The sequence below is a fragment of the Heliangelus exortis genome, chromosome 2 (assembly GCF_036169615.1).
Source record: "Heliangelus exortis chromosome 2, bHelExo1.hap1, whole genome shotgun sequence".
In the NCBI taxonomy this organism is placed as follows: domain Eukaryota; kingdom Metazoa; phylum Chordata; class Aves; order Apodiformes; family Trochilidae; genus Heliangelus; species Heliangelus exortis.
Window position 1 is genome coordinate 93,715,021 of NC_092423.1, and position 12,414 is coordinate 93,727,434.

The window sequence follows — 12,414 nt, forward strand, 5'->3', positions numbered from 1 at the left end:
AATCACTCCAGGTTCAAGGGACCACAGGGACAACTTGACTATACTAATTTTGTAAATGTAAGCATTAAGTTTGTCATTCGGTTTAGGAATCTTGTATTTGGGTTCCTTTGGTACTAAATTTACTGTACTCTGAAATTGGTCTGCCTTGCTATGAATCTAGTTTTGACGTTTATTCACATACCATCTCTTTCCTCTATTGCTCAACAGCACAATTTAGAAAAGCTGAAATTTTTTTTCTTCCTTTCTCTAGCTTTTAATTTCAAGATTCCCCTTCCATCACTTTGTGTAATTATCCCTTATTCTTAAAGCTGCAAACCCCGTCTCTTTTACTGATAAATTTTTTGTTTTGTTTCTGAAACATTTCCTAATATTTTTCATTTTATATAAAACCTCTTGTCATTCGTTTCAAAGCTTAATGCTTTAAGTGTCATCTATTTCTGCTGTGCATTTCTCTTTCTTTCTCTTTCACTTCTTTTACAGTCTTCCTCTAGCTTATTCTTGTCTACTTACCAGCACTAAACTTTTAAATTCCTTTATTGGAGCCTTGCACAAATGTTTTTCCTTTCCTTACATTGTTCTGTCTATTCTTGGAGGGTTTATTTTTCCACTATTAATCCCTTCTCTGTTGTATTCAGGGTTAAATTAGACTGATCTTACTGTGGTAAGAGAAAGTTGCAGATATTTAAGAGGTTCTGCCTGCTCAGACAAAGCTCTCCATCCTCACCACTTCACTTCTAAGGCCTTTCCTGCCACTCTGCATGTTTTATGGCATTTTGGTGGTGCTTCTTTCCTCCTTTATGCTGTATTAACATAAAATGACCTAATTCTGCACTTTTTTTTTACCTTGTTACCCTGCCACTCCTTGCACTTTCTCCATTTGTAATTTGGGTTTTCTTTTCTTGTGCATTTCCTACTTAATCACATATTTTGAATGGGTGGTTACTTAAGTCTTTAGTTTCCCTTTCATAAAATCCTCTCGAACTGTCACAGCATAGGCTCAGCTGAGCAGGCCCAGCACTGCTCACTTACTCCCCATTTCCACTGTGGGACAGGGAGGAGAAAATTATCCAAAGGCTTGTTAATCAAAAGGGAGGTGTTCATTTCCCAAACTACAGTAACAGGCAAAAAACAGACAGACTCAACTTGGGAAGAAAAAAAAAAATTAATCTGCCAGGAGAAAGCACAACCAGATCTTAATACCTTCCCATTCACCCCTACTTTCTTCCTGGGGCTGAACTGCTTCCCTGCTGCCACCCCCTCAGGGCACAGGGGATGGGCAGGGGGGGTTTAGGGTCAGTTCCCCACACGGTGTTTCTGCCGCTCCTTCCTCCTCAGGGGGAGGACTCCTCACAGCCTTCCCCTGCTCCAGCGCGGGGTCCCTCTCATGGCAGAGAGTCCTTCACAACCCCTCCGACATGAGTCCCTCCCACAGGTGCAGTCCCTCAGGCACAGACTGCTCCAGCCCGGGCTGCAAACAGAGTCGCGGCTGCTGCTGGAACAGTCACCTCCCCTGGCACGGGGTCCTACATGGATGCATATCTACTGCTGCCCACCTGTGATTCTTCAGGGGCTATAAATTTGCATCTGCCCTCCTGTGGTCCTTCATGAACTGCTCCATCATGCTGCTTCAGGAACTGCTCCATTGTACTCTGCTATGGGCTGAAGGGGCACAGCTGCCATCCCCCTGTGACCTGCAGGGAAATCTCTGCTTGGGCACCTCCTCCCCATCCTTCCTCGCTGACCTTGGTGTCTGCTCTGGCATCGTTCTCCCACCTCCTCTGCTCTGAAGTTTGTTTGGTTTTGGGTTTTTTGTTTTATTTTTGCAGTTTCATTTTCTCTTTCTCAAATATGTTACCCATAGAGGTGCATCCATCTTCACATATCTGGTCAGCCTTGAGCAGAGGCAGGGCCAGGGCTGAAACCGGATGAGCTTCCAGCAGCTTCTCACAGAAGCCACCCCTGTGGGCCCCCCCACTTCCAAAACACCACTGCACTAACCCAAGAAAACAAATTATTTATTTATTTATTTATTTATTCATTTATTTTATTTTAGAGCAGACAGTGAGACTCTTTCTGTGTGTTGGAAAGAACCAGACCCAAAAGACCCTCACCTTGCCCAGAAACAGGGTTTACAACTAAAATGTGGAAGGATGATGGTGCCACTGATGAGTCTCCTACCTGATCTGTAACATCATGGTGTGACATAGCATCCTCCAAGCTTAGCCCTCACTGTCTCCAAATTAGAGCAACAGATAGATAAGTACTGCCCCAAAGCACCCTCCCATGATTATGTGGATGTGTGAAGTAAAAATTCTTCCTATAACAAACACACATGCTTACCAGGGTCACTATAGCTGAGGAGATGGTATAGCAGATTTCTTCAAAATTGAACAGTGGGCAGAACCAGTCTGGCTGATCCATCTTCTGCACTAGCTAGCAGACACTGTATAAATATACTGATATACCTGATTGTATGGTTACATACTGGGGAGAGTGTACAAGTTTTGATGGCATTTACTATTTTTTAACAGTGTTCTGAAGAAGTCATTTAGCCAGTTATGGATATCTGAAGTTGAAAGCACTTACTGAAAAGTGGATTTCTTGAGATGGTACATGGAAACATTAAGTTCTACAATATCGATCCTTTTTATTGTGCTTAGTTAGCAAACCACTGAAACGGTTGTCTGCTCTGAGCCAGTCTCTGCACTATGCATATATGTTGTCATAGGAAATGCTTCTAAAGTTGCAGAGGAGAAAAATTCCCATGAAACACCTAGCTCTTAAGTATCAATAATATGAACATCATAACTGTTCTGATTAGTTAAGGGTCTTAAGTTATTTTTAAACTTTCCATTAAAAATAATTTTATGCTTTTGGGTTGTTTGAGCTAAAAATGGTGGAAGATACTTTGGTTTGGTTCTAATAAAATAAATATGAGGAGTACTTTATTTTTACTATGTTATGGAATTATGGAGTAGTATCTCTACAACCCCAACACCTAAGGATCTCCCAACATTTGAGTTAATAGCACAGTTTATCAGAGTATACAACTTGTTCTGATGGCCTCCAAGCTACCTCTTCACAGTAACAGTATATGACCTTCAGTAAAGCCTTCATTCTTCAGCTTTAATCTGCATGATTCTTGTAGACCATGGGCTTCAGGGACACTGAGGATTATTGCTTTTTTTAATCATCACATTTGTGATCAAAGAGGTACTCTTCTAGTGTAGCTTTTCTTATTGTCAAAAGATTTAAAAAATAATTCTATTTTTTCTGTGGGTAAAAGTTCAGGCACCATGGATAGGTGAACTAAAATACATTTCTCCTTTGTGTCACATATGTTTTCTTATAAACGAGTTTCAGCAAGAAACTTAAAACCAAATTATTTCCCATACAACAGATGTGGCTGGGATGCAGTTAACTTTTTTCCTAGCAGCCCATTGGCTGCTGTGTTTTGGATCTGTGGCTTAAATAGTTGATAACACGTCAGTGACCCACAACCAATGTGTGGGGTGGGGGGCAACTCACTGCTGCCATGACAGTCAGACTATGGAAAAAGTCTATTTGTTTTAGAACTGAAAAATCTCTTGCCACAGAATAATAAACAGCATGTGACTTGAGTGCTGTTGATGCTGCATGTAACATATAAAATATACTCCAGGAATCTGTGTTATATAGCTTTCTCCTATTACAGGTTACATCGTCAGTCCTAGCTCTGTGTGCTGTGGAGAACTGAATTATTTACTTCTTAATATCAGCTTTTTCTCTTTTACTTTTAGCCCCTTGTGAAGCCAACACATTCTTTTGCCACAGTAACATGTGTATTAATAATACGTTGGTCTGCAATGGACTCCAGAACTGTGTATATCCTTGGGATGAAAATCACTGCAAAGGTAATGTGTAGAATTTGAAATATCAAGTCATTTAGCCTGCATGGGATACAGCATATTATCCTTACTTTTTATTAAGTATATGCCAGATGGGTCAAAGTCCAGGAAGCTGTCAGCCAGAGAAAGCATAAAACAAGCAATAAAGACAATGAGGAGAGGTAAAAATACCAGTAGGTTTTACTTTCAGTGTTTGCATTTGTTTTGCTTGGTGTTCATTTGTGTTGGTTATGTCCTTCCGGATGGCTACCTCTTTCTGGTAAGCTACCTAATCACTTGGTCTCTGTTTGCCCTACACTCCAAGATGTAATAAAAGTCATATTTTTTTTCCTTTGCCTTAATTACCTTTGTAGTGGAGTAACGTATTGGTAGCAGGTGTGTTTTAGCCATATACCAGGCCTGCAATAGCCCAGATGCGCTAAAAAGCCAAGGAAAAGTGGAATTAGTGCTGTAAAAAAAGCAACCAAACCTATCTGAAATCAAGTGAAATTGAAGAGCAAGAAACAAGCACAGGAAATCAGGTATAATGCCTGTTTCATAGGTAGGGACTGATGTTCTTCACCAAGTGCTGACAATGGTTTTTAAATGTCTCTGTGTGTCTGGGGGGAGGGGTGGAAATCCGCATCTGTGTTGTCTCCAGAGAGAAGAGCCTGGCTAACTTACATTGCATACTAGGGAGACAGTTCCTTTTCCTCCACCCCCACTCCAACTCCCCCACCCCATCCCCCATCCCCTGCTACTACAGATTTGTTCCTGGAAACTTGGGATATGCCAAATTAAGGAACCAATCAAGAAAAAAAATTCAGAATGAGGTGGATTAGCGGTCAGCCTATAAGTCTGCTGAATCCTGTAAAATCCTGACAAGCAGTGCAATAGGGTAAAACACAAATGAAAACATACTTCAAAAGAACACAACAAAACTGTGGCATGGAATAATATTCCTCAAAGGAATTAAATGTATAATTGGGAAATAATTATCTGTTCTCTCCTTCAGCACAGAGGAAAAGAGAAAACCCTCCCACTCTTTAATTTTCAGAAATATTTTAATCTTTCATTTGCCATGTATCTTTTTGGTTTTATATGTTTATCCTCATTTTTCTCACTAGAAAAACTGAGGTTGGTTGATTACAGCTTAAATGTTGTTTGCTGCTGTGTTGCTTTTTCTCACTCTGTTGCTTCCCTAGAGACTATCAGTCAGCTAGAGAAGCCCCAGGTGAAGCTACAAGAGTAGGCAATGGGGAGTACAGCAAAGTTCATTGTGGTATCTATGAGATTATGACTAGATAGATGTTACTGTTTTGGTGCCAATAACTTTCATTTCAAAGGCTTTTTATTAAGTCATTTGATATGTTTAAAGTTGCCAGGAAAAGTTACAATAAACTGTATATTGAAACATAATCACATTTGTCAAGTCTTGCTGTCCCGTGAGAGACAGATGCTAATGCTTTCAGCTTGGATTTCTGCAAGACTTAGTCACTATCTCATGTGCAGCCATTTGAAAAGCAAATCACAGAGAAATATATAAAACAGTTGGGTGGAACTGTTTTCCTTTGTGTTATGATATTTTACTGCATACTTTCTGTTTCTAATAAATCACCATGCTGAATTTTCTGGCTAACTTCCTAGATGCCCATCAGTAAAGGACAGCAGGTAGGATCAGCTTTTAGGTCTTTAGAAAAGATGTGGCACTTAATAAATCATGAACAAAATAAATAACTTGCATGCTTTTTTCTTTTTTTTTCCTTTCTGAAACATCAATTTTAATAACTTTTCTATTTTCTCCTGATAGAGCATTTTCATTGAATGCTATCAACTGTCCCAGTCAGGTCACAAATATTAGGACTTCATTGAAGTCCTATTCTTTCATTAGTCCTATGTCCTAGTTGTATATATTTACTGCAAGAGACAGAACATACATGAGGGTAGTGGGAAAATGGAGCAGGTTGCCCAGGGAGATTGTTGAGGTCTCATCCCTGGAGATATTCAAGGTAAGGCTTGACAGGGCTCTGAGCAACCTGATCTAGTTGAGGGTGTTCCTATTACTGCAGGGGGGTTGGACTAGATGACCTTTAGAGGTCATCATCTTTAGAGTTTTAGCGGGCAAATGGAGTTCATAGGTGACCCTAAAGCCATGTGCTTGTTATGGTTGTTACTTCCTTATAAAAAAAAAAACCCAACTATTTCTTTCATCTAATTAAGCTTATAATAAACCCTGAATAAATTGGTTTCCAAGTGGACAGAGAGGACCAAGTGAATACACAGAGGACCTGTGTATTGTTTATTTAGCTTTAACAAACATCCAATTCCATCCTTTTTTTGTCTTTTTGTCACTGAGACTGATTAAGTGAATTCAGACATAGATTAGGCTGGGCTTTACTTAGCCCATAAACACATCATGTCATTTTTTTTCTTGAACTGCAATTAATGCTGTACTTTTTTTTCTTTTTTTTTTTTTTTTTTTTCTTTTTTTTTCTTTTTTTTTCTTTTTTTTTCTTTTTTTCTCCTATCACACAGAAAAAAGAAAAGCTAACTTACTGGACCAACTTACCAATACCAGTGGGACTATAATTGGAGTGACTTCTTGCATTGTGATCATCCTCATTGTTATCTCGGTTGTAGTACAAATCAAGCAGCCTCGTAAAAAATTTGTCCAAAGGAAAACAGACTTCGATCAAACAGTGTTCCAGGAGGTGTTTGAGCCTCCTCATTACGAATTATGCACCCTCAGAGGGACAGGGCCTACAGCTGACCTTGCTGATGTTGCAGATGACTTTGAAAATTACCATAAACTGCGAAGATCATCTTCAAAATGCATTCATGACCATCACTGTGGATCACAAGTGTCTAGCATTAAGGGCAGCCGTAGTAACCTCAGCACAAGAGATGCTTCTGTCTTGACAGAAATACAACCCCACCCTGTAAAACCACTCATTCAGCCCATGAACAGGAGAAACATCCTCGTCATGAAGCATAGCTACTCACAAGATGCTGCAGATGCGTGTGAGATAGACGAAATTGAGGAGGTACCAACTACAAGTCACAGGCTGTCCAGACATGATAAAGCTGTTCAGCGGTCAGTATCAATAGATTTTTGATGAAGACTATTGTGTAAGGACTTGATTGCCCAAGCATATTCACTTTTTATTCAGTAAAGGCATATTTTCTTCTTTATTTATTGTTTAAATTTCTGTTTCCTGAAAGCACATACCATGATATTATCTCTCTCTACCTGTCTCTCTTTCTCCCATCTCTACTTCTGCTTCCTGAAGGGTTCTGTATCTCAGTTTTACCTTTCTACCTTATATATTTCTTTTACTATTTTACACATACATCTATACACACATAGGTTAACGAAGAGCAGGTACAATTTTAAAAAACCAAAGATTTTCCTTGAATCTATTTTTTTTTAAACAGCCACATACGTGTGGTTTCATGGTAAGCGAGGTGGCCTTGTGTATCATCCACTGTTGATCTATCATCCCCAAATCAATACATCGATAAATAAAAAATACATGTATCTGTTTTGATGCATTGCAGAATAGTGAGTATCAGTCCTGGGGTAAGAAAACCTCTTGTCTCCTGAAACATTATATTTTATATAGTCAGTGATGGTATTTTTTTTTTTAAAAAAAACACTTTACTGTATATGTTCCATTATTAATCAGGGTATCTTGGCTTTACCATTAGCATATATATATATTGATTAGAACATGAGACAGCATAGTGAGTAGAGAATACTAATATATTTACATATAAGAATGTAGTTAAAAGGAGTCTTTCTAATCAATAAAAAAGTAAAGTCAAGCAAGAGCTATTTTTACTGTATCTTGCACTTTGAATGGCTGTAAATATTATTAAAAGTTTACAAGTAAAAGAAAAATAGAAGAAACACTTAAGAACCATTTATTTGAAAAAGAACACAGAAAGTTTTTATATATATTTGTGTTTTCTCTTGCATTACTTATGCACTTCTTGTGACTGTTTACATGCCCTCCATATTTTCTTTGCACTTTAAGACATTTCTGTCTCTTAAAAAAAAAAAAGATGATTTTATTCTAATTGCATGCCGATGTAAATTATTTCATTACTATTTATCAGATTATCAAGGTGTACTGTTTATTAAGTATCTATGTGCATATATTTCTTTTTTTCTCTGGAAACATTATTATTTTGAATGAAATAGCCATAACATTCCAGGTTCTGCCTCATTGGGTCTCTAAGCAAACATGAGTCTGAGTACAACACAACTAGGGTCTAAGAGACAAACCTGAGGTAAGTAAATATACCTATACAGCAATCAAACCATCTTTTGCTCTCTGTTTTTTTTTTTTTGTTTTATTGCTAAAATGCATGCTAGTTCTCAAGTATTATGTCATCTTGTATGCCAGCTATGAATACTGAGAAAACTGACACACAGATGACCATTCTAGCACTGTAAATTAAGCAAAATCTATTAATTCCATAGTCTTGACTGCACTATAATTATCACCTAGCTAAATATAATCTTAATTCCAAACACATTGTAAAAACAGGTGCTTTGCATGGCTCTGGTGTTTTGTTTATTTTTTTTTTAGTTATGAAAATAAAATTTAAAGCCCAAGCATGTGAAACAACATTTAAAACTTGGCAGTCTATCCCAAGACAGGGAGATATGGAACAATCTTTTTTTTTTTTTTTTTTAGTCAGTTTTATTCATTTAACCTTGTGAAGTGTTGAAGAAGGGTATGTGGTAATAGTGATAAATTTAGAGATTCTGTAGCACTAATGTTAATGTTTGCAAATTAAACTTCCTTCTTTGAGTGTTTCCCAGGCATTTAATTTTTTATGATGTTATTAAAAATCTCAATCAACATAATATCCGCTTTTTATGACAAAGTTATAGATAGCCATTAGTCTGACAAATTATATATTTATATGTGTGTACATATATATATAAACATAGATATGTGAATAAACATGTTTATGTGTATATATGTATACAGCAATTTCACTAGGAAATAATCCATTAATGCTTTTATTGCTTCTAGATAGTTTAAGTAACTATTTGTCTGTATTTTTCCTCATAGAGAACATATTTTAACTTCACCTTGCTTTCAAACAACTGTTCATGCAGTCATGCAAACTCAAAGGAAATGTCCATGGTGAATTATTTCATCTGTCTGAAAGAGAGTGGAAATGTTTCTAGTTTTATTTCATTGCCTTTATCCCAACCTAAGAAGTACAGGCATATCTCACTTCCTTAGCAAGATATTCCCATTGCACAACAATAAGTTTCTTTTGTAATTTTGTTTGCCAGCCACAAAGTGCTCCTTAGTTTTTAAATACATTTGGAGATTTGCTGCAAACTCGAAGAAGAAATTAGCTCCTAAATGAAACTGTCCCTTTTTTTTTTTTTTTTTTTAAATCTTAATTTTATTTTCAGTTATACGCTTATGTCTGTAATTTGTTTGTTGTGTGATGTGTGGAGGAAGATTTACATTGAACTTTTGTTATATCTACGTTGTTTTCATTATATAGACTGCTTGAGAATAGTGCGCTCCTGGGTGATTTTGAACATGCTACAATGAAATGTGAAACAATCGTCCTTGGAAACACCAGCTAGAGGTTTTATGGACTCTCTGCCCAGCTATTCTCATATCATGCAAAATTCAGCTAACAGTGTTGAGTAATATTACTAGAAGGCAATAAGACTTTGGTTACTATCCTTATTGGTCATCTCTCTTTTTCTTTTTCTCTCTTCTTTTTGTTGCAAGTTAAACTCCCAATTTCAGGAACAATTTACTGAAATCAGGTATTTAGCCATTCATGGTCACTTTCAATAGAAATGTTTGTTGGATAAGCATCTAGCAATATGACTGGATTTGACACTGAGAAAATAACCTGCATGTATGTTACTGAATATTTGAGTTGGCAAGTACCAGTTTATTAGATGCATTGTAAAAAAGCATGCATTCACAATTATTGCTGTTACTGTTCCATTTCTGTGTCATATGCTTGCTACTTGTAACTTTTTATATAAAGGTACATAAACCTATGTATAATAATTTCTTACCTTGAGTTTAATGGCAATGTTTTCTTTTAACAAATCTAAAAATCTCGTGAAATTTGGGAGATTAAGCTCAAAATGTAGCTTCTAGGAACCTGAAGCCCAGATACGTCAGAAAATCAGCTGTCTCTCATCCTTCACTTATTGAAAAGCAAAATACATTAAGTTCTCGTGTTTTAAATGAATTCACAATACACAGAGTTGATCGTCAACTTTAGTTAAAAGGTTTGTGATGGCCTTTTTGTTCATTTCTTTACTTTTAACTAATTTAGTTCCATGACAAGTGTTAGGAAGTTTGCTTCAGTGAAGCAGAGTTGCAGATTTTTATGTTATCTGAATGTTATGGCTAGGCTTCAGTTTCAGAGATACAAATATAAACCACTTCCTTGTGTAAGATACAATTATATTCATAATTCAAACTATAAACATTAGTAGCCTATAAAAATCAAACCTGAGAGTTTAAGTAATTAAGGAATTATTATAGGCTGAAAAGCCACAATTATGTAAAGTTGAAAACTTCATTTAAGAACTTAATAACCAAGCATAAAGTAAATTTCATTATTTATTTGAAGTGCTGTCTTTCAAATTTTGTTCTGAAATAAATCCCACTTCCTTCTGAAACATATTATGTCATTCATAGTTGTTACATTTTTATACATATACTTGTATAAAAATTTAGCTAGTTTTATTGAAAAAGTGGGAAGCATTCCATGGATCTTCCCAAAGTATAAATAGATGAGAAAAGAAAAGCGTTGAAAGACTGACACAAAAAAAAAAAAAAGAAAAAACGTGATCTATATTAGGTATTTAACTTTATAGTATACAATTTGCATAATTAAAATATACATGCAATCTGATTTCTACACAGCAATTTCTACAAGTATGATTTTGGAACTACATGAAAAGAAGGATTTTGAGTATTTTGCCTCTATTTTTTTACACTATATTTAAAATGCATTTTATGTAATTTGGTTGCAGCTTAATTTCCTTGTAAGCACTTATTGGCTGCAAAAATACAGTCCTCCATTCTCTGCAGTCATTGAGAGTCACTGAGTCATCTCTAAGTTGCATGTACTCTAACATGAACTAATAATTCATGGCTAGATCAGTACCTTTTTCTAAGTCCCTATGCTTGTCACTTTTTTTCTTTAATCTTTTCAAGTCCTGTCTCATGATCCTTTCTTAAGTATATTATGTTAAGATATTTACCACATCCATGTTTAAGATGGATGCATCCACTATAAAATCAAGGAATAACAAAGTCTTGCAGAAAGAAATGTGTATGCAGGCACACACATTTATGTATATTTATAAATTTTTGCTAATGGAGACAGTGTATAAATAAATATATAAGGAGAAATCTAGATATGTGAATTTAGCTTTGAATGACTGGTCACGTAGAAAAATGCTGAAGCCTTGGATTTCAAAGTTGCTATGTATTTAAGTGCCTAATCCCACTCAAATGTAGTCCTGATTTAGTCTCTCCTAGAAAAGCACACAATGAAATCCATTTAATGATTTTTTTCAGTGAAGTGCTGGCTGAGAAAACTTAACTGGAGAAGACATAGGTATTAATAATTACGTTGCCTGTACATTCCTGTCTTCTTTTTTAAAAAAAATTCAAATAGCTGCATCAGGGAAAATGATTGAAAAACATAAAAACCTGTGTAAACAGAGCAGGTCAAGCAAAGTAAGAATGGTAATTCTCATTTGATCTTGGAAACCCATTTAGAAACATCTTTATTAACTAGATGAACCCTGCATAAACACGATTATAAGTGACAGAATATGTGTATACTAGGGTAAAAGAATAGAATTATAAAATTATGTATTAAAAAAAAAGTAAATTAAAAAATAAAATATTACGATTGAAACATTTAATTTTAAGCAATCATTCACTGTAAATGGTCAGTGTAAATAATAGCCTAGTCCACTATACAGCCAACAGTAAATATAACTTTTGTTTGGTTACACATAATAAATAGTAGGATATTTAATATGATAAATAAAATGGAAAATATTAAAATAAAAGGGATTGTTGCTGGAAGTAAACAATTTGCTTTTCTTATGGGTATTTTTTATTGTTGTGGAACCAATTTTTAAAAAGAGAAAGTTAAGCAAGCTAGTTGAAAGATAAGCTAGTTCAAACAACCCCAAATTCACACAAGTTGAATTAGTTTTAAGGAGAACAGTCAAACTTGGTATTTGAATACACCCTAGTGTGTTCAAATGAAATTTAATCTATTCTATTAAACCTTTTCCATTTTATGGAAAATAACACAGCTACATGTATTCTTTAAAAAACTTCATAAAATACTGTGAAGTGGCCGAGCTGGTAGTGTTAGCTTCATACATTCTTTCTCATGTTTGCCTTAAGCTAAAACTAAGAATGGTAGTTACTAGACCATTTTAGTTTGACTACTGCAATATGTGTTGTGTACAGCTGTGTTGACAGTATGCTTATTTCTATATATTTTTTTA

General features: G+C 35.7%; 1 protein-coding gene across 1 annotated transcript in view; it reads left to right on the forward strand.

Moving 5' to 3' along the window:
- NETO1 (neuropilin and tolloid like 1) overlaps positions 1-9,931 on the forward strand; it is a 65,322-nt gene extending 55,391 nt beyond the window's left edge. The window contains exons 8-11 of the mRNA XM_071737058.1: positions 3,780-3,893; positions 6,402-6,960; positions 8,085-8,159; positions 9,405-9,931. Of these exons, the coding sequence (XP_071593159.1) occupies positions 3,780-3,893; positions 6,402-6,960; positions 8,085-8,145 (734 nt within the window). The 3' untranslated portion in view covers positions 8,146-8,159; positions 9,405-9,931. The remainder of the gene's footprint in view (positions 1-3,779; positions 3,894-6,401; positions 6,961-8,084; positions 8,160-9,404) is intronic.
- The last annotated feature ends 2,483 nt before the right edge of the window (positions 9,932-12,414 follow it).